The following is a 24,778-nucleotide window of genomic DNA, read 5'->3' as shown; positions in this document are numbered from 1 at the left end:
GATATGAAGGCAATACACAAAGGTTGTCTGTGGTTAATCTGGAATTTCGTGAGGTCAACCAAAGTGAACCTTTGACTTCTGTTAAAACATACTCTACACTATTGAGTTGTTGGCGCAAGCGCAACAATGGTAATAAATGTTTGATCCCATCAATTTTTATTTACTTTAGGTTTTATTTCTAAATTGACCTTTGAACTATACTTGATTATCAAATTAGCTCTTGAAGTTTTTCTTTTGTCAAAAGTTGTACCTATACTATTAATTTTGCTTTATTTTACCCAAAAAATGTATGACGTCCAATAAGAATATACCACATGCCACGTTCTTATAAGCTAGATTTGTTTTTTGTTAAATTAATACAAAATTAATAGTTTAGGCACTATTTCTAAAAAAACAAAAGAACCAATTTGAGAATCGAGGTATAGTTGAACTAATTATCAATTTACTAATAAAGCCTTCAAGCTCTACACTTCTCAATCATAAATATAACTAACCACCATTTTAGATTATGATAATTTAAAAAAAATTGAAATTGAATTTTAACTCAATTAGCATTATTGATGTTACATTAGCTTGATCCTTATGGGTTATAGTGCATTTCAATTTAGTTTGTTTGAAGTTTGGGAGGTTTGTGGTAAGAAATATATAAGAAAATTGGTTAAGAAAATAATTATGTCAAATTGGTAAATTTTAATGAAAATACTAAACTAAATAAGTTAACTATATCAACGGTTACAATTAATTGTATTGACAGTTTTGATAAAATCAATCATTAAAAATATTAAATTAAATAAGTTAACTCAAATCAAACAAACCAACTGAACTCAATTAAATAACTAGTACACACATAACTTTTTGGCTTAATGCTCAGTTTGACCCCTGAATTATGCCTATTTTTCTATTTTGGTATTTGAACTTTTTTGTCCCAAATTGATACCTAAACCATCATTCAACTTGTTTTTTTGTAACAGTGTTAAAAAAATGGTCGTCATATGGTGCCAATCCGAATGTACCACTAGCACATCCAACCAATCACAATTTGCCATGTGGTAATTAAATTCATTTAAAATAAAAACATTAAATTTAAATTGAAAAAACCCTTGACTTTGACACACCATTGACCACTATTGATTAATGTTGACCAACATTGATCACTGTTGACTATCCACGTGACATTATTAGAACACACCACATGTCTTTTTTTAATATATATATTATATTGATTAAAAATGTAAAAAATAATATGTAATACATAAATAATTCAAAAAAATTAAAAAGATTTAAAATTTATAAAATTCTAAAATATATAAATATAAATTTCAAAAATTCAAAATAATATAAAAAAATTGAAAAAAATATAAAAAAATATAATTTAAATTTTTAAAAATTACAAAAAAACCTTGAATTTTCAAAAATTATATTCTAGAAAACATGACATAAGTTTTAGTTTTTTCAAAAATTGTAAATTCTAAGAATTCAAAACAATATATCTAAATTTAAAAACAATTTAAGTTTTCTTCTAGAATGCATTTTTGAAAATTTAAGTTCTCTTTTTAAATTTTTTAAAATTTAAATACTTTTTTAATTTTTATAAAATTTATTTTAACTTTTAGAGTTTTATAATTGTTTTGAAAATTTTTAATTTTTTTTGAATTATTTATATATTATATATGTTTTTTTAGTTTTTAATAAATAGAATATATATAATATTAAAAAAGCAAAAAAAAGAGGATACATGGCGTGTTCTAATAACGATATGTGGATGGTCAATTATGGTCAACATCAATCAATGGGGATCAAAGCCAATCAACCGTCGAATAGTGAATCAAAGTCAAAGATTTTTTTTCTAAATTTAAATTTAATATTTCAATTTTAAATTAAGTTAATTGTCATGTGACATATTGCGATTGATTGAATATGCCACATGACGCATTTTGATTGGTTCCATATGACGATCGTATTTTTAATACTATAATAAAAAAGGTTAAACCGAAATAATAAAATGATAATTAAAATAAACATAGTTGAAGAGACAAATTAAGCATAGGGGAGAGTCCCCTGGCTAAATCTCAGGGCTTTAGCCTTCATTAACAAGACTTAATAGGCTTGAAATAATTTTAATTTTTTAAAATAAAAAAGAAGAGAATTTAAATTTTAAACATTTAAAATATAAAAATTAAAGGGCAAAATATCAATAAAAGCCCATTTTAAAAAATTACTGAAATGGGCCCACTAAAAAATTAATTACCAGAATGACCCTATTTCCCTCAAAACGCGTCCACGTCAGCGCGTTGTCAAGTGATGAAGTAGCAAAACGCTTCATTAAGGAAGCGCTTTGTCCATGTGGACAGAAAATTTAATTTCTCTCCAATATTCTCTCAAATTTCTCTCAAATTCCTCTCAAATTCCTCTCAAGAAAGCTTTAGTTTTTTTAATTATTTTAAAACAAGCTTTAATTTTATTTTTTTTTTGAATTTTTTTAAATCATAAAAATTTGATCGTGTTAGCAATGGCCGGAGAATTAATTCGTCTCAATAACAAGCACATATCTGTCGAACAAATGAAAATGGTAAGTGTTAAATTTATTTTTTAAATATTATTTAAGATTTTTTTGATTTATGTAATTTTAAATAATTTTTATTTTATTAGAAATTTCTTATAATTTTTAAATAATTTTTATTTTATTATTTCCTATAAAAGTCTGTAGATCAAATATTTCAATGCTATATCCGTAATATGCATGGTCCTCCATCACCGTTGGTAGAGAATTTGTAACACCCCAAACCCAGCCTAAACGTTATGGTCGAATCTGGCGATGTTACATTGTAACACCCCTTACCCGTATTCGACACCAGAATAGGGTACGAGGCATTACCAAAACACATACATTTATAAACATATTAAACTGAGTTATAAAATTTCATACAGATTAAAACTTTCAAATTATTATCTTTGAATCGCTAAGTAGGGCTTACAAGGCCCAATATATATACTCATTCAATCCAAGCCTTATAGCTATCACCATTTGTTCATTTCATAGCCATATATGAACTTATAATCCTTCACTTTCTCGTCACATGAATTTATCAATTATTACTTGCTTCTCGCGAGTACCTGAATTGATCCGTATCATTTCATATTCTCGTATCATCATATTTTTCCTATTAAACCATTGTAATATATTAAATATTCAATATTCAATATTCAATATCTTGTAAAGATTCGCTAATCTATCTCATATACTTTCAAATAGATTAATTAACAATTCACAAGTCTTATCATTTCAAAGCTTATAAGACACATGTACATATCTATACTAACTCGTATGAGTCTCATACTCATTCATATGCTCAATAAATTTGTTAAATCATTTCAATATCGAAGGATCCACATTATGTCAGAAACAATACTAATAACAATCATAAATCTTTTCATATTAATTTCATATATCACTTACTGAACTTCAAATATCATTTCATAAATATGTAACTCACTAACACATCTTGCCATATACAATATCCAATTGGTGAAATCACTTAATTGAATTCAACTTCAACAATCACAATAAATCTATCACTTGAGTGTGAGTCCATGTAACATTTACCTACTTTGTCAAATTAGTGAACGTCTTATGGAATTAAGTACTTTATTTTCTCAATGCCATAGTCCAACTATGGTCTTACAGATAATCACATAATATATACCGATGCCATAGCCCAGCTATTGTCTTACACAGAATTACATATCACTTACTGCCATGGTCCATCCATGGTATTTTCCGTCAATTCGTCTTTATCACTGAACGAAAGTACTCAACCCTGCGTTCTACTTAATTTGAACTTTCTTTCCAATTTATCTATCTTTCTCAACAATCATAATTCAACCATGAATATATATATAGAATAATACATTACGTCATGCATAATACTAACAATCATTTTTTTGATTTCATCCATATGAATTTACAATTCAATTCATAATAACTAATTGAAATGAAACATTATGTCATTTCTAATTCAACGTTTATCAAATATAATCAGCATATGACCAATTATATACAAATCATTCATATATTTTATTTTTCCTCCTCCTCCTCTCCATTCCACATCCTTAATGTACATAACACTCTTATAAACAACATTTTCTATAATTTTACTATTCACTCACATGTATATTCAAAGCTGTCTATCCGAGTCAGAGTCACTAAATTATTTTTATCTTGAGCTACAGAGCTCTAAATTAAGATTCATTAATTTTACCTGAAACTATATTCGCATATCTTCTTACCATAAAATTTTTAGAATTTTTGGCTTAGCCAATAAGTACAATTTATTCTTTAAATTTTCCCTTGTTTCACTGCTCAATACTTCTAACCTCTCTTCACTAAAAATTAATTATCTCACTATACATAATTTGGATGGTACTTACATTTATTTCACTTGAAAATAGACTTATTCAGGGTTCTAAACATATAAATTTTAGCCATAATTATTTTTGTACAATTTTTAACAATTTTCCAAAGTTAGAACAGGGGATTCCAAACTCATTCTGACCCTGTCTCACTAAACTTAAAACATCTCAAAATATATAAGTCTTTTGCTTGCTCTATTTCTTTTATGTAAAAATAGACTCATTTAGCTTTCATTTTATATCTTATTCACTCTCTAATTTGATTCCACCATTTTTGGTGATTTTTCAAAGTCACACAACTATTTCTGTCCAAAACTATTTTGTTGCTAATTCTACTATTTCTTTTCACTTTCGATCACTATTCAATTCAATTCCACACATATATTCATCATTCAATTACACTTAATCATTACATGATCTCATGTATTTTCACTTAGTCAATTCCCCGTTGAACACTTAGAATATACACGGATACGTAGAAAATTAGCACATAAGTGCCACACTGATATGTAGCCGAAGCTACCACTGTGATGGGTGTCGAATCCACCAATATAAACCTATGCCTTAGTTTGCAAATTATGCAGTATATGGAGTAGGATCGATCCCTCAGAGACTGCTTTACTGTAAATTGTTGCTCGCTTGACCAGATTTATGTCGGGGCAGCTGTCGTGCCCAAGACGTTCGGGGGGATAAAAATTTGAAAACTTGAAATAAACAGAAAAATAACGTCAAAAGTAAAAGTTGAAAACAAAATAATAAAAACCGTGAAATAAATATTAAGAAAAATTAATTAGAATGAGCTCAGCTTTAGACACGAATTTTCCTTGTCTTTGAACCGATCCTCGAAATTGGATGAACTCCTCTTTTCCAATAAGCTAGTTATAACTACCAAGGACGCCTCGAACACCAACTCTTCCTTGTTTAAATTAGTTATGGAACATCCAATAACTAATTCTTACCGATCGAACAACCACGAAACGTTCGTGATTTAGAACTCCGGCAGCTTTGCGTTCTAGAAGAGCCTAGCTCGAACCAATGCCCTCAACTACGTGAGACATTTAAATCCGGTTACTACTTCCCTTGACAGAACCAAACAGAAATCTCCACTTGGCACGCCAATTGTTCACAGAAAACCGATTAGAAACGTTCCTTTCAGAATTCCAACTGTACGTCTAACCACACTAAATCAAACGACGTCTTTTTTGACTTAATGTTGATCTGACTTTATGAGTTGACAAAATCATACTCTTAATCCGGAGAAGTAATAAGTACTGGAATTTTAGGAGTTAAATAGCTCGGGTTCATAACTCACGGGTTTTGACGAGGCTAATTTCGGCCTAAAGCTAAAAATGGGTTTAGTTGGCTAAGGTTTGGGGCATGTTGGTGTTTGATAAATTAAATAAGGTAGAAATGGTGAAAAGATGGGTGATGTGATTGAGTATGGGGGTTGGAATATATTAAAGTGGGGTGGTTGACTATTTGGAAAAAAATTGAAAAAGGGAATTGCAAATGGCTTGATTTGGTGATTAGCTACTGGAAATTAAAAATTAAAGGAAAGGAAACTAAAGAAACAACAATGCTACGTGAGAAAAGAGAGAATGTATTGAAAGACAACAGCTAAATGTTTTTTGATTGATGAATTAATGAACAATACAAGCTCTATTTATACTAGGGAGTTTACTAAATTAGGAGCCAACTAGTCATAGGAAATTAAGGAAAAAAATATCTCATAATAAAATAAATCCCAAAATAATCTCCCCCACTAAGTCAACACAATTTTCAGCTAATTAATATTGGAAAAATTCTACTTTAGCCCTCCTTTTTTGCTTCTTTCTTCAATTTGCCCCAATTGTTTCCTTTTTCTTCTATTTAGCCCCAAATTACATTCCTGCACAAAATTCAATAAATATGGCAAAATTAGTGGTGCATTCTCATAAATTAACCAATTTAGTTACATAAAATATGTAACTTTAGCTTTTAATCAAATCCCCTACTTAGCTTATGCTAGTCCTCGAGCATTTTGTATGTATCTGCAAAAGGAAAAAATTTCTCCAAAATAGGACTTGACCCCCATGGTTTGCACATTTTAACAATTTAATCCTAGCACATTAACATCTCAAATATCCTAGCCTAAGAAGTAAGTAAATATATTTCAGAATTTATTAGAGCTTGATAGACTTACCTTTCATTTTATTATTTTATTTATTTTTGTACTTAGGACATTATCGAATTTTTTGACGCGAGACATGATGACAACCCAAGCACCATGTTCCGATTACTCAATTCGGATCTCTCTAAGCAGGTTATTTCGCCCTACTCATGATAACTTATTAGCGGAGTGAGTGCAAAGAAATTGGACAGCCACACGAATCTTTTTACGCGAGATGTGATGACAACCCAAGCACCACGTTCCGGTTACTCAGCCTGATGTACAACCCCAATTTTTCACTCTTAACATTCGTATCAGAGGAGTATTTTTTTTTTGCATTCAAAAATTTGACATATGATAAAAAGTAGACAGTCAAGCAAACTTATAATTCCCAAAAAATTCTTACCCACTAAGTCTAGGTTATTGAAAAGTTTATGTGTAAGGAACTAAATAGCTAAATAGGTCAAACCATAAGTGTACCATCCCAATTTATCAAAAGAAATATTTTTCCTTTTACCGAAAACATGCAAAAATAGCAATGACAGATAAGCAAATTAGAACCAATTTATATTTCCCTCCCCCTACTTAAATTACATTGCCCCAATGTAATTTAAAAAATAAAAGTAAAGATAAGTAGGAGAAAAAAAGAAAAATAAAATCCCCATGTATTTCAACGTCGCGGAGGGTGGTCTCGTAAATAGAGTGGGCATTGGCTGAAATAAAAAGAATTTTGTGGGTTGACATGTGGAATTTAATTTTGTCTTGGAATATTTTCCTGTAAAAATAAAAATGAAAATTAAATAAAATAGTAAAATTAAATAATAAAAATAGGAAAATTAAATTTTTTTTCAAATTTATTAGCTAAGCTATAAACTCGAGAAATAAATTATTAAAAACTAAGATTACGAGATTTGGTAAAACAGTCGTGATAAATGCATCACGTAAGTTCCCAGGAAAGAGAGGTGAGTCACAGTGGACATACTTAAGTACCAAGTCTTTCCTTAGACAGAACTAATCCTTGACATGCATTTTCATTTTCCATTTTACCAAAAATTTTATTTGCATAAAGGAAAAGAAAATTTGGGTTGCCTCCCAACAGCGCTTTGTTTAACGTCGTTTAGCTCGACGACCTGTGTTATTCAAATTCTTTATCCTTTTGTAATAAACCGCAAGGCGGTTGCATGATCTTGGAGAAGTCTTTTATGAATTGTCTGGAAAATCCATACACCATGAAATCATTCATGAAGACTTCAATGATTTTCTCGATATAATCGGAGAATATGCACACCATGCATCTCTGGAAAGTGGCCGGAGCATTACAGAGTCCAAACGGCATTCATCTAGACGCAAACGTTCCAAAGGGGCACGTGAAAGTTGTTTTGTCTTGATCCTCAGGCACCAGCGGAATTTGGAAAAATCCTCGACTCGTCGACGATGGCTGCGTCTCCAAGTGTTTGACAATTTCTCGCAACGGATCTTCTATAACTGATAACTCCTCGAGACGACTTAATACATCCATGTCAATGCTTCTGTAAAGGACAATTTCCAACTCATCAAAGTCATGATATTCAGAATAATTTTGAGTTAAACAATCTATACTATCGATACTGGAAATATTTGATAATGAGTTAGGATGACTCATGGCTTCGTAGACATTGAATTTCACGATTTCGCCATCAAACTCCATTGTCAATGTTCCACTCTGAACATCAATTTTTGCGCTTGCGGTACTTAGAAACGGCCTTCCAAGCAAAATGTCAGACGAATTAGTTGAGTTATCGTCCTCCATATTAATCATGTAGAAATCTGCAGGGAAAACTAATTCGTTAACTTTAACAAAGACGTCTTTAAGCAACCCTTCGGGATAGATGACTGACCTGTCCGCCAACTGGATTATTACTCCTGTCTTTTTCAAAGGACCCGCGTTAATCAACTTATAAATAGGATAAGGCATAACATTAATGGAAGCCCCTAAATCACACATGGCTTTCTTAATGCTACATTACCTATCTCACAAGAAATAGCAAACATACCTTGGTCATTGTATTTGGGCGGAACTTTCTTTTGCAGTACTGCAGAGACATTCTCTCTTACATTTACTCTTTCGTTACCTATTAACCTCCTCTTGCTAGTGCACAATTCCTTGAGAAATTTTGCATAGCGAGGGATTTGTTTGATAGCATCGAGCAAAGGGATATTTACCTCTACCTTCCTGAATGTTTCGAGTATTTCTTTTTCCTCATTCTCTTTCTTATCCTTCGCAAGCCTCCCTAGAAAAGGAGGTGGCATCACAACTGGTTTTTGTATTTTTGATTCTGGTCTGGCTTTTGGATCAGAGATCTGCTTTTCCCGTTCCTTGTCTTGCCCATGACTTTTGTCTGGAACTGTTTCCAGAACTTTTCTGCTACGAAGAGTTATTGCACTTGCATTCTGCCGAAGATTCGGCTCTGCTTTGAAGGCAATTTACCTTGAGATTCCAAATGATTAACTGCCATCGAGAGTTTACTAACTTGATTAGTTAACTCCTGTATTGATGCGTCTGTCCTTTGTTGGTATTTTGCAGCATCAATGACAAGTCTCTCTATAACAGCTTCTAGAGATGTGCTCGGCTTGGGTGGCAGTTGCGGTGGTTGCAAAGGTCTCGGTTGGTATGACGGATTATATCGGGGATTAGCTCCGTAATTCAAGTTGGGATGATCCTTCCACCCGGGATTATAGGTGTTGGAGAAAGGATCATAGCATCTTTGTAGAGGTCTCAGAAAACCTCCGACATCGCCAACATGTGCCGTTGAATTTTCGTTAAGGATTGGACACAAATCCGTCGGATGTTCAGACGTAGTACATATTCCACACAGTTGGGTCAGATTCTTCTTTTCTGTAAGCATAGACTGAGCAATATTGGTAAGCTTATCCAATTTATCTTCTAAGGACAAAACGTTTACCCCATTAAGCCGTCTTGTGGGTTCTGAATTCGGCCGATACTGTTGAGAATTTGCCGCCATGGTGGATATCAGTTCTCTTGCCTTTTGAGGAGTAATATTGACAAGCGCCCCTCCACTAGCTGCGTCAATCATTTTCATTTCCATAGGGAGCAAACCCTCGTAGAAATACTGAAGAAGTGATTGCTCGGTCAAACTATGTTGAGGACAACTTGCACACAGTTTTTTGTATCGCTCCCAATAGTCGTAGAGCGATTCACTCTCCATTTGTCAAATTCCCACTATGTCTCTCCTAAGTTCAGCTACTCGCGATGCTCGGAAAAATCTGTTAAGAAAAACACGAGATAAGTCATCCCACGTTGTAATAGAACCAGTGGGTAAGTAAAATAACCATTCTCTTACTGTATCAACTAAAGGAAAAGGAAAGGCCCGAAGTTTAATTTCATCTTCGGTTACTCCCTGTGGTTTCATGCTTGAGCAGACCATGTGGAATTCTCTCAAGTGGGTATGTGGATTTCCGTTCTTCAAGCCTCGAAAAGTGGGCAAAAGGTGGATCAGGCCTGACTTCAACTCGAACGGGGTTTCTCCGGCTGGATAGTTGATGCATAACAGTGTTTGCTCGTTGGGAGCAGAGGCTAGCTGACGAATGGTTCGGTTTGCCATCCTTTCTGGTTCACCGAGGTTGTCTTCTACTCCTTTTGTTTCAGGAAGTGGTTTAGTCTCAGGTTCAACCACTTCGACTTGTTTTCCACGTTCAATTGCTTCTACACGTTAAAGAACTTTCGTCTCTTTACGTCGTGCTCGTGCTGATTTTTCGATCTCTGGGTCGTATTCGAGATCTCCAGATGAAGATCTGGTCATGAAGATGATTTAAACAATTATAAGTGTTGCCAGTCCCCGGCAATGGTGCCAAAACTGATGCGTGTCGAATCCACTAATATAAACCTACGCCTTAGTTTGCAAATTATGTAGTATATGGAGTAGGATCGATCCCTCAGAGACTGGTTTACTGTAAATTGTTGCTCGCTTGACCAGATTTAGTCGGGGCAGCTGTCGTGCCCAAGATGTTCGGGGGGATAAAAATTTGAAAACTTAAAATAAACAGAAAAATAACGTCAAAAGTAAAATTTGAAAACAAAATAATAAAAACCGTGAAATAAATATTAAGAAAAATTAATTAGAATGAGCTCAGCTTTAGACACAAATTTTCCTCGTCTTTGAACCGATCCTCGAAATTGGATGAACTCCTCTTTTCCAATAAGCTAGTTATAGCTACCAAGGACGCCTCGGACACTAACTCTTCCTCGTGTAAATTAGTTATGGAACGTCCAATAACTAATTCTTACCGATCGAACAACCACGAAACGTTCGTGATTTAGAACTCCGGCAGCTTTGCGTTCTAGAAGAGCCTAGCTCGAACCAATGCCCTCAACTGCGTGGGACATTTAAATCCGGTTACTACTTCCCTTGACGGAACCAAACAGCAATCTCCACTTGGCACGCCAATGTGTTCACAGAAAACCGATTAGAAACGTTCCTTTCGAAATTCCAACTGTACGTCTAACCACACTAAATCAAATGACGTCTTTTTTGACTTAGTGTTGATCTGACTTTATGAGTTGACAAAATCATACTCTTAATCCGGAGAAGTAATAAGTACTGGAATTTTAGGAGTTAAATGGCTCGGGTTCGTAACTCACGGGTTTTGACGAGGCTAATTTCGGCCTAAAGTTGAAAATGGGTTTAGTTGGCTAAGGTTTGGGGCATGTTGGTGTTTGATAAATTAAATAAGGTAGAAATGGTGAAAAGATGGGTGATGTGATTGAGTATGGGGGTTGGAATATATTAAAGTGGGGTGGTTGACTGTTTGGAAAAAAATTGAAAAAGGGACTTGCAAATGGCTTGATTTGGTGATTAGCTACTGGAAATTAAAAATTGAAGGAAAGGAAACTAAAGAAACAACAATGCTACGTGAGAAAAGAGAGAATGTATTGAAAGACAACAGCTAAATGTTTTTTGATTGATGAATTAATGAACAATACAAGCTCTATTTATACTAGGGAGTTTACTAAATTAGGAGGCAACTAGTCATAGAAAATTAAGGAAAAAAATATCCCATAATAAAATAAATCCCAAAATAATCTCCCCCACTAAGTCAACACAATTTTTAGCTAATTAATATTGGAAAAATTCTACTTTGGCCCTCCTTCTTTACTTCTTTCTTCAATTTGCCTCAATTGTTTCCTTTTTCTTCTATTTAGCCCCAAATTACATTCCTGCACAAAATTCAATAAATATGGCAAAATTAGTGGTGCATTCTCATAAATTAACCAATTTAGCTACATAAAATATGTAACTTTAGCTTTTAATCACACTGATATGTAGTCGTAGCTACCACTGAAATGTAGCCGAAGCTACCACTGATATGTAGCCGTAGCTACCACTGAAATGTAGCGAAAGCTACCATTGATCAATAACACTGGATATGTCCACGGGCCTGCTCACACAAGCTATTAGGTGTCTGCAACACATGCTAGATCACCCAGCACCTGGGACTCACTGTAACACTGGTCTCTAGTGACATGTCACTTGTATCCACTTCTATTCCTAAGTTCAACCAGGAATTTACACTTAACACTTTATTTTAAACACTTTATCACTTGAATAATTCATGAACAATTTTCCTTCCACATTCAATATTAATTCACATATCAAATATAATTCACAATTTATAAAAATATATTGCTATTATTTACACATAACTTACTTTAGTGCAACAATATAAAAATTTAGCAAGTCTTTAATCTTTTCTTTTCTCCGATCAAGGTTGATTCCACTTCTTTCTTGATCTATAATAACACATTTGACTTATTTAATACTCACATTTATCAAAACAGTTCTTGACTCAAACTTTGGCAAAATTACGATTTTGCCCCTAAACTTTTGCATATTTACACTTTTGCCCCAAAGCTCGTAAATTAAACATCATCCCTTATTATTATGTATTATGACATGCTGAACATTTTTCCCTTCTATGGCAACATCGAATTCCCACTCTAACAGATACTTATGAACATTAGGTATTTTTACCGATTATGTCGTTTTACTCGTTTTCACTTAAAACCGCTTAGCAAAAGTTGTTTAACATAATTTCAAGCTTCATATTCTACCATAAAACATAAAAATAAACACATTTCACCTGTGAGTATTTTTCCTAATATAAACCCTAGGTTAAATTATTTCTAGAATAAGCTAAGTCAAGTTATCGGGACTCTAAAAACATAAAGAACATTAAAAACGGGGCTTAGAATCACTTACTATGGAGCTTGGAAGCTTGAAAACCCTAACTATGGCTCCCCCCTTGTGAACTTCGGCCAAGGCTTGAAGATGGACAATTTTTTGGCTATTTTGGCCTTTTTAATTCTTTTAATTACTAAATGACCAAAATGCCCCCAACTTAAAAATATCCTATTTCACTTATCTCATGTCCATTTTTGTCCAAAAAGTTAACCAATAGTATAATGTCCATTTAAGGACCTCTAATTTAAAATTTCATAACAATTGGACATTTTAACATGCAGAACTCAACTTTTGCACTTTTTACAATTTAGTCCTTTTTACTAAATTGAGTGCCCAAACGTCGAAATTTTCGAACGAAATTTTCACATTATAATTCCATGAAATATTAGACCATAAAAATATAATAAAAATAAATTTTTTCCTCGTCAGATTTGTGGTCCCAAAACCACTATTCCGACTAGGCCAAAAATCGGGCTATTATAGAATTACCTACGAGAAGCGAGTTTTTGGCACGTGACGACGGTAGGCCGGGGATGCAAGTTGGACCTGAAACTCATCATTGCATTGATTGAGAGGTGGAGACCCGAGACGTGCACATTCCATATTCCATGTGGAGAATGCACTATCACTTTGGAATACGTAAATTTGCAATTGGGGTTGCCAGTAGACGGGTATGCGGTCACTGGGTCTATTTAATCAGGTGATTGGGGAGTGATATGCTACGAGATTTTGGGCACTATTTTGAAGAATATTAACGGAGGTCGGATTGAGATGGGCTGGTTACGAGACATATTTCTAGAGCCGGTTGATGATTCTATTGAACTGGAAAAAATCCGATATGTTCAGGCATACATTCTTCATATAATTGGAGGTTATCTGATGCTGGACTTGTCACAGAACCTTGTACATCTAAGATGGCTGCTGAAACTCGTTGATTTTAGAGCAGCTGGTGAATTTAGTTGGGGGTCTATCGTGTTGGTAACATTGTACCGGGAGATGTCCGGGGTGACGCGACCGAATAAAGTGAAAATCGGAGGTTGCCTATAACTACTGCAGTCATAGGCACGATTTTGCTTTCCATTTTTACGTCCTCGAGTGGGCCACCTGTATACATTCTCATTCATAACGAGGTAAATTTTATATTAGATTTTACAATTATTACGTAGATTTAAAATATAATCGAATGCTAAAAATTTATTTAATTAGGTGGAACCATTCGACAAGTTATGTTCGATTACCTACCTCTTTTGAAGATATATGACTTCTATTAGACCAACAGTCGGAAGCACAAGTAAGTATTAAATAAAATAGATATTTCCATCATGAGATAGTCGATTGGTATTTAGTATTTAGTATTTAGTATTATGTATATAACTAATATTTCCATCATGTTCATATATTTTCAATGGACACCATACAAGAATCCGACAATTCAAGCAGTAATTTCGGATGAGTACTTCCAAAATCTAAACGCTTGGCATGTGAAAGTCCCATTGGTCAACTTTGAGACCGTGGAAATGCACCAGTCGGGCAGAGTATTACGGGAATTTGGATTCCGACAACCGATTCCTGTGGCACTTGAGGTGTTGGATGATTATCACAAAATCGACCTACGGCAATTGCATACGGATTAGCCGAGATTCTGGTCACACTACATCCAAATGTGGGAAGATCGATATGATTATATACCTACTCGGGAATCGATCATCGTTCTAGAGTTAGCGTGCGTGCTAGAATACATGCCATGGTTTAGGATCCATGGCAAGTCGTATTTACTGTCAGCAGAAGAGAGGTAGCGGCAATTGCGTGTCCAAAGGGAATGACGTGGCCCTTTAAATCCAAGAAGAAGGGACGATGACGCAGGCCCATCACAATCACCCGGCCTATCACCAGGCCCAACAACAGCACCTACACAGTCATCGGGCTCAACACTTCAACCGATGGCACCCACAGCACAGCCTTTTCAGACGATGCCAGGTGCGTATCCTAGCCCTTTTATGTATCCTAACGCTTATATGTTTCCTTTTCTAGTCCTATGGCAGGTTAGAGTCAATGGTCCGGTTCATCTCCATTTTCGATTACGTCGAGTGGACCGCCAATGTATAGGCCACCATCGCACGAGGGATTGCATGGGGGGCCGTCGGGGAGCTATTCTTTTTACCAATCCCCATCACCGTATGAGTTTCAAACAGTTTCACCGTTGGTGATGCAAACACCTCCACAGTCACTATTCTATCAAAGTGGCTCATCGTCCCAACATCGACAACCAGATCCCCTACCGGAGGAACCAAAATCTCCACCGGAGCAACCACAACCCTCGTCGAAAGCTGGACAAAGGAGGAATCTAGCGCGTAATCGTCGACGGCCGCCATGTGGCACTGAATCCGGCAGGCACGAAGATTGATTTTTACTTTAATATATTTGTACAAATATTTTAAATATTTTGATATTATTTGATGTAATAAATTAGAAATTCTTCTATATTATTTCATGTAATAAAATAGAAATTTACTTTTACATTTTTAATATAATAGAAATTCTTTTAAATAACACAATATTTTGAATAGTTCTATATTATTTCATTTAATAAAATAAAATGTTGTTTTAAATAAAGTAATTGTAATTTACTTTAATATTTTTAATAAAATAGATTTTCTTTTAAATAAGTCAATATCCTGAATATTTCAATATTATTTGATTTAAAAATATATAAATAATACAAATTTTTTTACAACAACGTTCAACTATTGTGATTTGGGCATGATCGGCTTGTATGGCCAGGGTTCCTATACCATTCGCACAACTTCTGTTGAGTGGTTGTTTCTCGGATATCCGTATTGTTATGTATTCTAGTCAAGCAAGGTCGACCCTTTGGTTTGCGACGCAATTCTCTATCCGGTAACAGCTTAAAGGGAGCAAGCGATACAGACAGCCACTTACGTTCATCTGGGACCGGTGGGAATACGTGTCTCTAGACGTTGTTCATGTTTTCTAATTTGTACAATTTGTCGACATAGCTCATTAGATCCAGACGGAGATTCTAACAAGCTGCAATTACATGAGCGCATGGATAACGAAGTGCGTCAAACATCCCACAGTCGCAAGTCCTATTTCACAAGTGTACACGATATTGCCCGCCAATAACACCTTGGTGCGGTCTGTCAAGTTTTGTCACGCGAAACCATAAGTTGTCTCGATCGTGACACACTGTGTTCATGGTGTTTGCCCGCGCCTTGGCCTTGTTAATTTCTTGCACTACCTTACTGCACCATACATGGCCTCCCTGCATCTGGCCTGTATAACTCGCTGCTCACTTTGGAAATAGCGCCACCAAACAAAAATATGTCTCTCACACAACCGATGTTATCGGTAGATGGCGCGTTCCTTTTAGAACAGAATTTATGTATTCAACCAGGTTTGAGGTCATATGACCATATTGTAGGTCACCGTCGTATGCTTATGCCCATTGTTTGAAATGTATGTTACAAAGGTAGTCTGCGCCTTTGTCATTAATTGAACGTAAAACTGCCAACATGAAAACGATCTTTATTTATTTCATACCCTGCCAATATAAGTTCATAGCGAATATTACATACCACTATTTCATTTAGAATAAATTCAAAATGACAAACGAAATTATATTAATAGAGACTAAATACCCATGTTGGTCACTTGTCGTCATTCACTCTTAGATGGATATTGCCTGTAGTAGTTGGAAGCAATGTGCCTTAGGCAATACTGATGGTGTGTGCGCTGCCATAAGCTTCCCTGTCGATCAATTGCAACTAGTATTCCGGTGCCCCGATTCGAAATAACACAGATATCAGGTTGGGGGCACACATGCCTCCTTAACCTAAATAGAAAGAAATCACAATCATCAGCTGACTCCCCCAGTGTTATTGCAAACGCAATTGGAAGAATTCTCTCACTGCCATCATATGCCACTGCTAGCAATATCTGATGGGTATATCTACTGAACATAAATGTACTGTCAATTTGTACCAAGGGCTTGCAGTATGGAAATACGTCTCGACATTGCTTAAAGGTCCAAAACAGGCGTTTGAACACTTGGCATCCACGTAGCAATCGGCCGTTGTAGTACGCATGTTCCGTTTCAAGGTTTGTTATGCAACCTGGGACGTATCTCTCTAGCACTTGACACCACTGCCATATTTCATTATATGAAGCGTCCCACCCACTATGCATCTTTTCCAGCGCCTTCTGCTTAGCTATCCAAGCCTTGAGATAAGAGGGCGTGTACCCCATTTGACTACGAATATTGGCAATTAAGACTAGCACTGAAGTCCTGGGATGCCTTCACCGTGGGTAGTATCAAGCTAGCTAACATAGCTGAATTCATATTGGGATGATCTTGTGAAATACCTATCAATGGAGTACATTAAATAATGCAACATTACATAATAACAATATTATTCAGAAACCCTAAATACTGTACCTGCAGCACATGTATGTGGACTTTTGTACTTTTTTATCTCCCGCAACCCTGTCATTTTCCTCAACGAGACGTAGTTTTTCCATGAATATGTATCATCTTGCAATGCACACTTTGCCTCAAACTTATCAGCTTTAGATTTAACCACGTGGTAGTTAACGCCGTTATTGATTTTTTCTTTAAAAACCATAAACACGAAACTTAATCTAATTTTGAAAAATTTATAATTAATTTAATTAATAAACCCTAAACCCTAATCTCTTATTTATTTAATTTTTTCTTTACAACCCTAAACCTAAAAACCATAAAACCCTAACCCTAAACCCTAAAAAAAGCCCAAAACCCTAACCAGTAGGAGACACGAGCAAAACGCGTCTTTGAGGGCGCGCTTTATGTCTACGTAGGCAAAGCGCTCCTTTGAAGAAGCATTTTCCTACCTCTTCACTTGACAATACGCTGACGTGAACGCGCTTTCGGGAAATTGGACCATTCCTATAATTAATTTTTTAATAGGCCTATTTCCGTAATTAAAAAAAAGATTTTTATTGGTATTTTATCCAAAATTAAATATCAAAATTAGCGGAATTACGCGGAGTAATCGCAATTTTGAGCTGGGGAACACCTGTAAGAATAATCTGATGAGTTGAAGGGTAGAGTGAGTGAAACTCTCGCATCGGAAAATGAAAGTGGAGAATAGCGAACCGGACTGACGGACTGACTGATAGTTCACCAACAAAAGAGTGAATAGGATCCCCAGTGGGACCCACTCCAATTCACAGCAATTTCTTGGGAACTTTAAGTCCTTCGCGTCTTTATTTTTGGAATTTTATATTTTATAAAAAAATATGAGACCCTACCCTACCTAGATATTTCCAGGAAATTTCTTCCACTTCCCTACCCTTTTTTCCTCTTTGAAGAAGAAAGTAAAGAAGCAACTTTTAGTTTCAATAACAATAATTCTTTTCTATCACGCTAAGATTTCCTTCCTAATCCTTGTATGTTTCCTTTTTCCTTCTCTCCTATACTCTTTTTGTATGTTTCCTTTTTCCTTCTCTCCTATACTCTTTTAATAAATTTGATTTGTAGTTTAATCTGCTATTTTATAGAGGAATTTTTTAAATTAAATTTTCCTGACAATTTAGTGCTCCTTATTTTCGCAAACAGGATTAAATGCTTTGATAACTGATTTTTCAATAAAGTTGCTTGCTTTTTACCGTCTTCTTTATTTATTTATTTGTTTTTTTACTCTAATAATCATGTAATTACTTGTTATTCCCTATTTTATGTGTTGATATTAGTGTCAAGTACGATATCGAATTATTAAGATATTTTTGGTTTTTAGTCATTTGAGTTAGTGGCTCGTCTGCAACTTTATTATAAACGCCATATTTGACTTTATCCTTTTTCTTTTGGCACTAATTATTATGATTGTACAACGATTAACGAGGTTATGTTCTAGTAATTCCTCATGTGAAGGTAGAGTAGTTAACTAATTTCTTTTTTTTTTTCAGTTTTTTAAGTGATTGGCTATAACTAATTTGATGTCTTGTTTTCCAGTTGTCTTTGATGTCTGTGGTTTTGACATCTTCAATGTTTGTGCCGTAGTATATTCTTTCGCCGCTGACCTTGTTTCTAACTATGTATGTCTGGCATGCAATTGAGATTTGAATGTTCTAACTCGGTGTTTCTTTTAATTTCTTCCCTTTTCAGGATCCGTGCTGTGCGGCAATAAGATTTCAGAGCTGATCATTCTTCTTTTAGGGGTGGCCTGGTGTTATCATTCAGGAAGCTATAGTTATGAATTATCCACCAGAAAAGCTTGTGAGGTTAGTACGTTCTTAGACTTCGTCCTTTGATTTTGTTATGGGGAATGATGATATGTATTCTTAGTGGATGCTGTGCTTGATTCTGGAAGCCATTAAGATAACACTAGATATGCTATTTTGCAAGTGAGGTTGCCGTCAACCCTTTGCATTACCCGATGATACTATCATTAATTCTCATTGGCTGTAGTTACTGTCATTGACACCGCCTTCAAAATTCAACATCCTATGTTTTCTAATATCCGAAATCCTAGTAACTATTGATGCTTCATTTCTCACATGAGTCATGACAGCAATTATATTGTGCAATTAGTTAAGGGGTTGATTTTCTCTTACTACTTTCAGCTCCTTTTCTTTCTTTTTTCCAGAACATGAAATGCTAGACTGATTACTTCGCTTAAATGATGTCTTCCAGGTTCCAGGACTGGAATTCAGGGCGAAGCACTGAAGGACGTTATTCTGATAATAATTGGATAAATTCGGGGAAAATTAGATTCACAATAAATTCCTTTTCAGAAAAGTTACAAAGAGGGGTTGAATCTGGTTCTGAAAGGTTTAAAGGGATTAGAAGATCATTTAAATCTTGTTCTTTTAACCGTGGGTTTGGGTCTAGTAAGAAAGTTCTTGATCCACAGGGGCCGTTTCTTCAAAGGTGGAACAAGATATTTTTATTATCTTGTATCATAGCAGTCTCAATTGATCCTTTATTCTTTTATGTCCCAGTGATAAATGATGATAAGAAGTGCCTTGTTTTGGATGAAAAGATGGAGATCACAGCCGGTGTGCTGCGCTCATTCACAGATATCTTTTATATAATCCATATTATTTTTCAATTTCGTACTGGGTTCATTGCGCCTTCTTCTCGTGTATTTGGAAGAGGCGTTTTAGTTGAAGATTCATTGGCAATAGCAAAGAGGTATCTGAAATCATACTTTGTAATCGATGTTCTAGCAGTTCTTCCCCTTCCACAGGTAAGAAAACATTACAGGCACATGAAAATGTTCTTCCTTTTGGGTTTAACTGGTTTATGTGTCGCAGGTCATACTCTATTTAGGCCTTAAAAGTTAAATGAAATGTGTGGATGAATCTTTTTGATTTATAGGGTGAGCATGAACTTCTCGTTATGCACTTTGAATTGTGAATAGTACTGAGAAATTCCATCAAACCCTGAGTTGTTGAACCATTCTATAATCTGTCATACCAAGTGCTAGTTATCAGGTTGTCCAAAGGATGAGTTTAATTGCTGTAACTAGCTATGTTTTTGCATCTTCAATGGAAATATGTTGTTTCATCACAGGCTCACAGTCCATTGTTATAGAAACCTTTTTTTCATCTACTAATGCATGTAGTCCTGACTGCTGTACTAGTATGTGCAGTGTTTTACTCAGCCATAAATTCATGATTATTTAGTTCCATACTATTATCTTGGTTTTAACTTGCTATGCTTTTGTCCAGGTGGTGATTTTAATTATCATACCCCAAATGAGAGGGTTGAAGTCATTGAATACAAAGAACTTGTTGACATTTATTGTTCTCTTCCAATATCTTCCAAGAGTTTTTCGAATATATCCACTGTATAAGGAAATTACAAGGACTTCTGGCATACTAACTGAAACTGCATGGGCTGGAGCTGCGTTCAATCTTTTTCTTTACATGCTAGCAAGCCATGTAAGTTTTAACAATAGGTTTGTATCTTTTCTTACAATTTCGTTTATGGATGCTCTTGAATGGTTTATTGCTTGTAGGACTCTAGACATTTCATTTCTTTTTTTAAAAAGAAGAGCAGGTATCTTACCATATTGATTTTGGTGGGGTATTCATGTCATACCTATTTGCTGATTAACGTTTGATTGAAATGGGTGGAAGCGTTCAGCATATATTGTGAAACATGAAGGGTTACTCTAACTTTTGATCAAGTCCGTGCATAATGAGTAGGCATTGAATGGTTATTATAATCGTGATAAACAAGTTTTGAATTGTTTTCAATTTTTCTTCATCTTTAATGTCCCTGTAATTCTTACAACAAATTATTGGCTACACTGAAAAGTTTAACTTGTTTTTAAATAATGGTGCGTTGAAATTGACACCCCACTGGAAACATATATATATATATTTGTTTTTTCCTGCGTAATGCATTTATGTTTTAAAGTTGATCACTTATATTTTACAAACACTGACATCCTCTTTGGATGCTGATTTTTGCTCTAGAACTAACAGTGGGGTAAAATGTTGTCTGGGGGTTATTATCTCCGTTTCATTTGGTAAATCTGAAATCTAGTTAACTTCATATTTGTAAGCCCTGGATAGTTATATTTAATATATATATCTTGTTATGACTTGAAGACTAATTCATTCTTCTGTTATATTTTATAATGGTCAAATGACTAGCTTTTCTTGTAGGTTTTTGGGGCTTTTTGGTACTTGTTTTCTATTGAAAGGGAATACACATGCTGGAAAGACGCCTGTAGGAATAATACTAAATGTAACCCCCGTTCATTTTACTGTGATGGTGATTCTTCTTTTAGCATGTTTCTAAATCAGTCATGCCCGATACAAACACCCAACACGACTCTTTTCAATTTTGGGATTTTCCTCAATGCCCTTCAATCTGGTGTTGTGGAGTCAGAAAATTTTCCAGAGAAATTCTTTTACTGTTTCTGGTGGGGCCTGCAGAATCTAAGGTGTGCTAAATAAGATGCTTTTCATTTATTTTCCTTTTTCCATCACGTATTTACTGGTCATTGCTTGTTTCTTTTTACTAGATGGGCTGTATTTCAGCAATATTCGGATAAATCTTTGACATATATATACACCAAACTCTAATATGCTTATTGGCAAGCAGCTTTTGATTTCTTTGACACTGATTTTAACATTTGATATAAATCATTAATCTCCCAAATTTGCAATTGTTATTTGTTTTGTCTTTTGTTTTATTGTGTTCATATTGGATCTACAAGATTTATGAATCTAATTACTCTAAAAAATTCTATTTCCTGAAAGTATTTGCTCTTTAACTATCAAATTAATGGCCAATAAAGAAAAAACCTATGTAATTTAGTTGTCTGGTTAACTTATAAGTCATGACCTCTCAGAATCATAATAAAAATAAATGGTCTTTCATTTCTATTAACAGTCTTCGCTATGTGGGGGTGGTTTGCAGAAATATGCATGCAGTCTACATAGAGCATATAATGTGATGAACCTTATATGTTGTGATGATTCCAAAAGTTTCTATGTAAGCATCTCCTGTTCTATAAAAGTGTTAAATACATTTTCGTTACTTTCTTGAGGCAGATGGGAAACAATGTTAGGATTAGTGCTAAGGTTTGAGGTGGTGATGAAATGAGATTAATTCATAATTGAAAAGCGTGGTTCATAGCTCTTGTGGTGATTTACTTAGGCTTGTTGAGTCTCTGTCCATCTTCAGTCGAAATGGGCTTATTTTAATTTTGGTATAGATTCATGTATTATTTCCTTGTTTTCTCTCTCTCTCTCTATTTTGTTAGCATATTGCCATTGAAATCAGACAGTACCGTCTGATATCCTTTTGCATATTGTTTTTGCAGTTCTCTGGGTCAGAACCTTGAAACTAGTACCTATGTCTTTGAAATCTGCTTTGCAGTTTTCATTTCAATCTCGGGCTTGGTTCTGTTTTCATTTCTCATCGGAAATATGCAGGTTCGTACCAAGTATCTGTAATCTTTTGAATTTTTATGTCAAGATGTTTGTTTTGTAGCAGTGAGACTGGTTTCTAGTATCTACTAGGACATAATATTTTGTTGGCAATTCTTGTTTTCTGAAGGCTGTTTCTGAAGAATTAGTTTCTATCATTCAAAATCTTTTGCTCTGCATGCTATTTACTGGATTGTGCCTTTGGATCCTCTAACCCTTCTTCTGAGATATGTAATCTGTTTAAAATGGCTGAAGCCTTTTGGTTGATTTCAGATTTTATAATGTCCAAGTATTTTGCCTCTCCCTGTATCTCTTTCAAATATAATGTTTATGTGCGATAAATAGGAAGTACATGTCTTGTGCTGTTACCAGTGCAATTTTTTCCAGTGGCTTTCTACTACAAATCAATAGGAGATATCAAACAACTTTTGGATGTTTAGTGATGTGAATGCTTCAACTTCACTCTTCCTTAAGGACCCAAAATTATAGGTTATAATGAGTCAATTTTCTGTGAAACAGACATATTTGCAGTCCACAACTACCAGGTTGGAGGAGATGAGAGTAAAAAGGCGTGATGCAGAACAATGGATGTCCCATCGCTTACTACCTGAGAATCTGAGGGAACGAATTAGGCGATATGAACAATACAAATGGCAAGAAACTAGAGGAGTTGATGAAGAGAATTTACTTTGTAATCTCCCCAAGGACCTAAGAAGGGATATAAAGCGCCATCTTTGCTTGGCTCTGCTCATGAGAGTGAGTGCCTTGACGTCTTGACCATTGTTTTAAACAGGTTGCATGCTTTTCGGGGGTAATATGATGCATGTTAATATTTGACTTGCATTTTCACGGCCAATCACTAATTTTGGTTATTTCATTCATTTCCTTTGACGTTTAAGGTGCCAATGTTTGAAAAAATGGATGAGCAATTACTGGATGCAATGTGTGATCGTCTCAAGCCGGTTCTCTACACAGAGGAGAGCTATATTGTTCGGGAGGGAGACCCAGTTGATGAGATGCTCTTCATCATGAGGGGCAAATTGTTGACCATGACAACAAATGGTGGAAGAACTGGCTTCTTTAATTCTGAATACATTGGGGCAGGGGATTTTTGTGGAGAGGAACTTCTCACCTGGGCACTAGATCCCCATTCTTCGTCAAATCTCCCTATCTCAACTAGAACTGTCCGAGCTCTTACAGAAGTTGAAGCTTTTGCTCTGGTGGCTGATGACTTGAAGTTTGTTGCTTCTCAATTCCGCCGGCTTCACAGTAAGCAGCTGCGCCACACTTTTAGGTTTTATTCACAGCAGTGGAGGACTTGGGCAGCTTGTTTTATACAAGCTGCTTGGCGCCGCTACAGCAAAAAGAAACTTGAAGAATCTCTTAGAGAAGAGGAGGACAGATTGCAAGACGCTTTAGCCAATGCGAGTGGGAGTTCACCAAGTCTGGGTGCAACCATTTATGCCTCACGGTTTGCTGCCAATGCACTACGTGCTTTACGGCGAAACCGTAGCCGTAAAACAAGAGTGCTGGAGAGGGTTCCACCTATGCTACTTCAGAAGCCTGCAGAGCCTGATTTTACTGCTGAAGAACAATAGGCAGGTTTATTTTATGTAAAAGTTTGTGTGAGTAGATTAGGAACTCTCAACCCTCCACTTAATAGGAAATGTACGAATCTTGGCGGAAAGTTGCCAATTGTTGAGTATGAGGTCTGTATATGATGTATATATCTCTCTCTTCAAATTTTCCTTGTTTTGTTCCTTGGTTTTCAGTAATGTCCAATTTGTTTTAGCAGTTATTACATAATGTTATATTTTAAACTGACTGAAGTACCTAAGTTTGGGACAACTATTTTGCACTGTACATATAAAATACATATAAAGAGTTTTGATCCAAAGGGTTTTCAAGATTAAATCTACCCAGATGGTTTCGAGTCAAGGATATTTTAGAGACGATATTAAAGAAAGGGTTTAGCCTCTATTCTATCATATGAATAAAGGCCAAAAAGTAGTTTTCATAGGATCGATGCATC

At 35.0% G+C, this 24,778-nt stretch overlaps 2 protein-coding genes across 8 annotated transcripts; one reads left to right on the top strand and one right to left on the bottom strand.

The window, feature by feature from the left end:
- Positions 1-7,895: 7,895 nt before the first annotated feature.
- LOC107906467 (uncharacterized) lies at positions 7,896-9,765 on the bottom strand. Its single transcript, XM_041100001.1, has 3 exons — positions 9,027-9,765; positions 8,593-8,943; positions 7,896-8,461 (listed from the first exon to the last, which is right to left on the bottom strand). Exons 1-3 carry the CDS (start codon positions 9,763-9,765, stop codon positions 7,896-7,898), a joined length of 1,656 nt encoding a protein of 551 aa, XP_040955935.1.
- Positions 9,766-18,084: 8,319 nt separating this feature from the next.
- LOC107908944 (cyclic nucleotide-gated ion channel 1) lies at positions 18,085-24,517 on the top strand. 7 transcript variants are annotated; one of them, XM_016836265.2, is made up of 8 exons: positions 18,085-18,246; positions 18,962-19,077; positions 19,490-20,045; positions 20,530-20,742; positions 21,475-21,755; positions 22,641-22,752; positions 23,266-23,502; positions 23,646-24,517. In XM_016836265.2, exons 2-8 carry the CDS (start codon positions 19,049-19,051, stop codon positions 24,342-24,344), a joined length of 2,127 nt encoding a protein of 708 aa, XP_016691754.1. In that variant the 5' UTR covers positions 18,085-18,246; positions 18,962-19,048; the 3' UTR covers positions 24,345-24,517. The 7 variants fall into 7 exon arrangements, with proteins under 7 accessions (XP_016691754.1, XP_016691769.1, XP_016691760.1 ...); XM_016836280.2 differs by having other exon boundaries at positions 18,085-18,283; XM_016836271.2 differs by lacking the exon at positions 18,085-18,246 and adding an exon at positions 18,513-18,727.
- Positions 24,518-24,778: the final 261 nt, after the last annotated feature.

The sequence above is a fragment of the Gossypium hirsutum genome, chromosome D08 (genome assembly GCF_007990345.1).
Source record: "Gossypium hirsutum isolate 1008001.06 chromosome D08, Gossypium_hirsutum_v2.1, whole genome shotgun sequence".
Lineage (NCBI taxonomy): Eukaryota > Viridiplantae > Streptophyta > Magnoliopsida > Malvales > Malvaceae > Gossypium > Gossypium hirsutum.
This window is presented reverse-complemented; position numbering and strand designations above follow the sequence as displayed.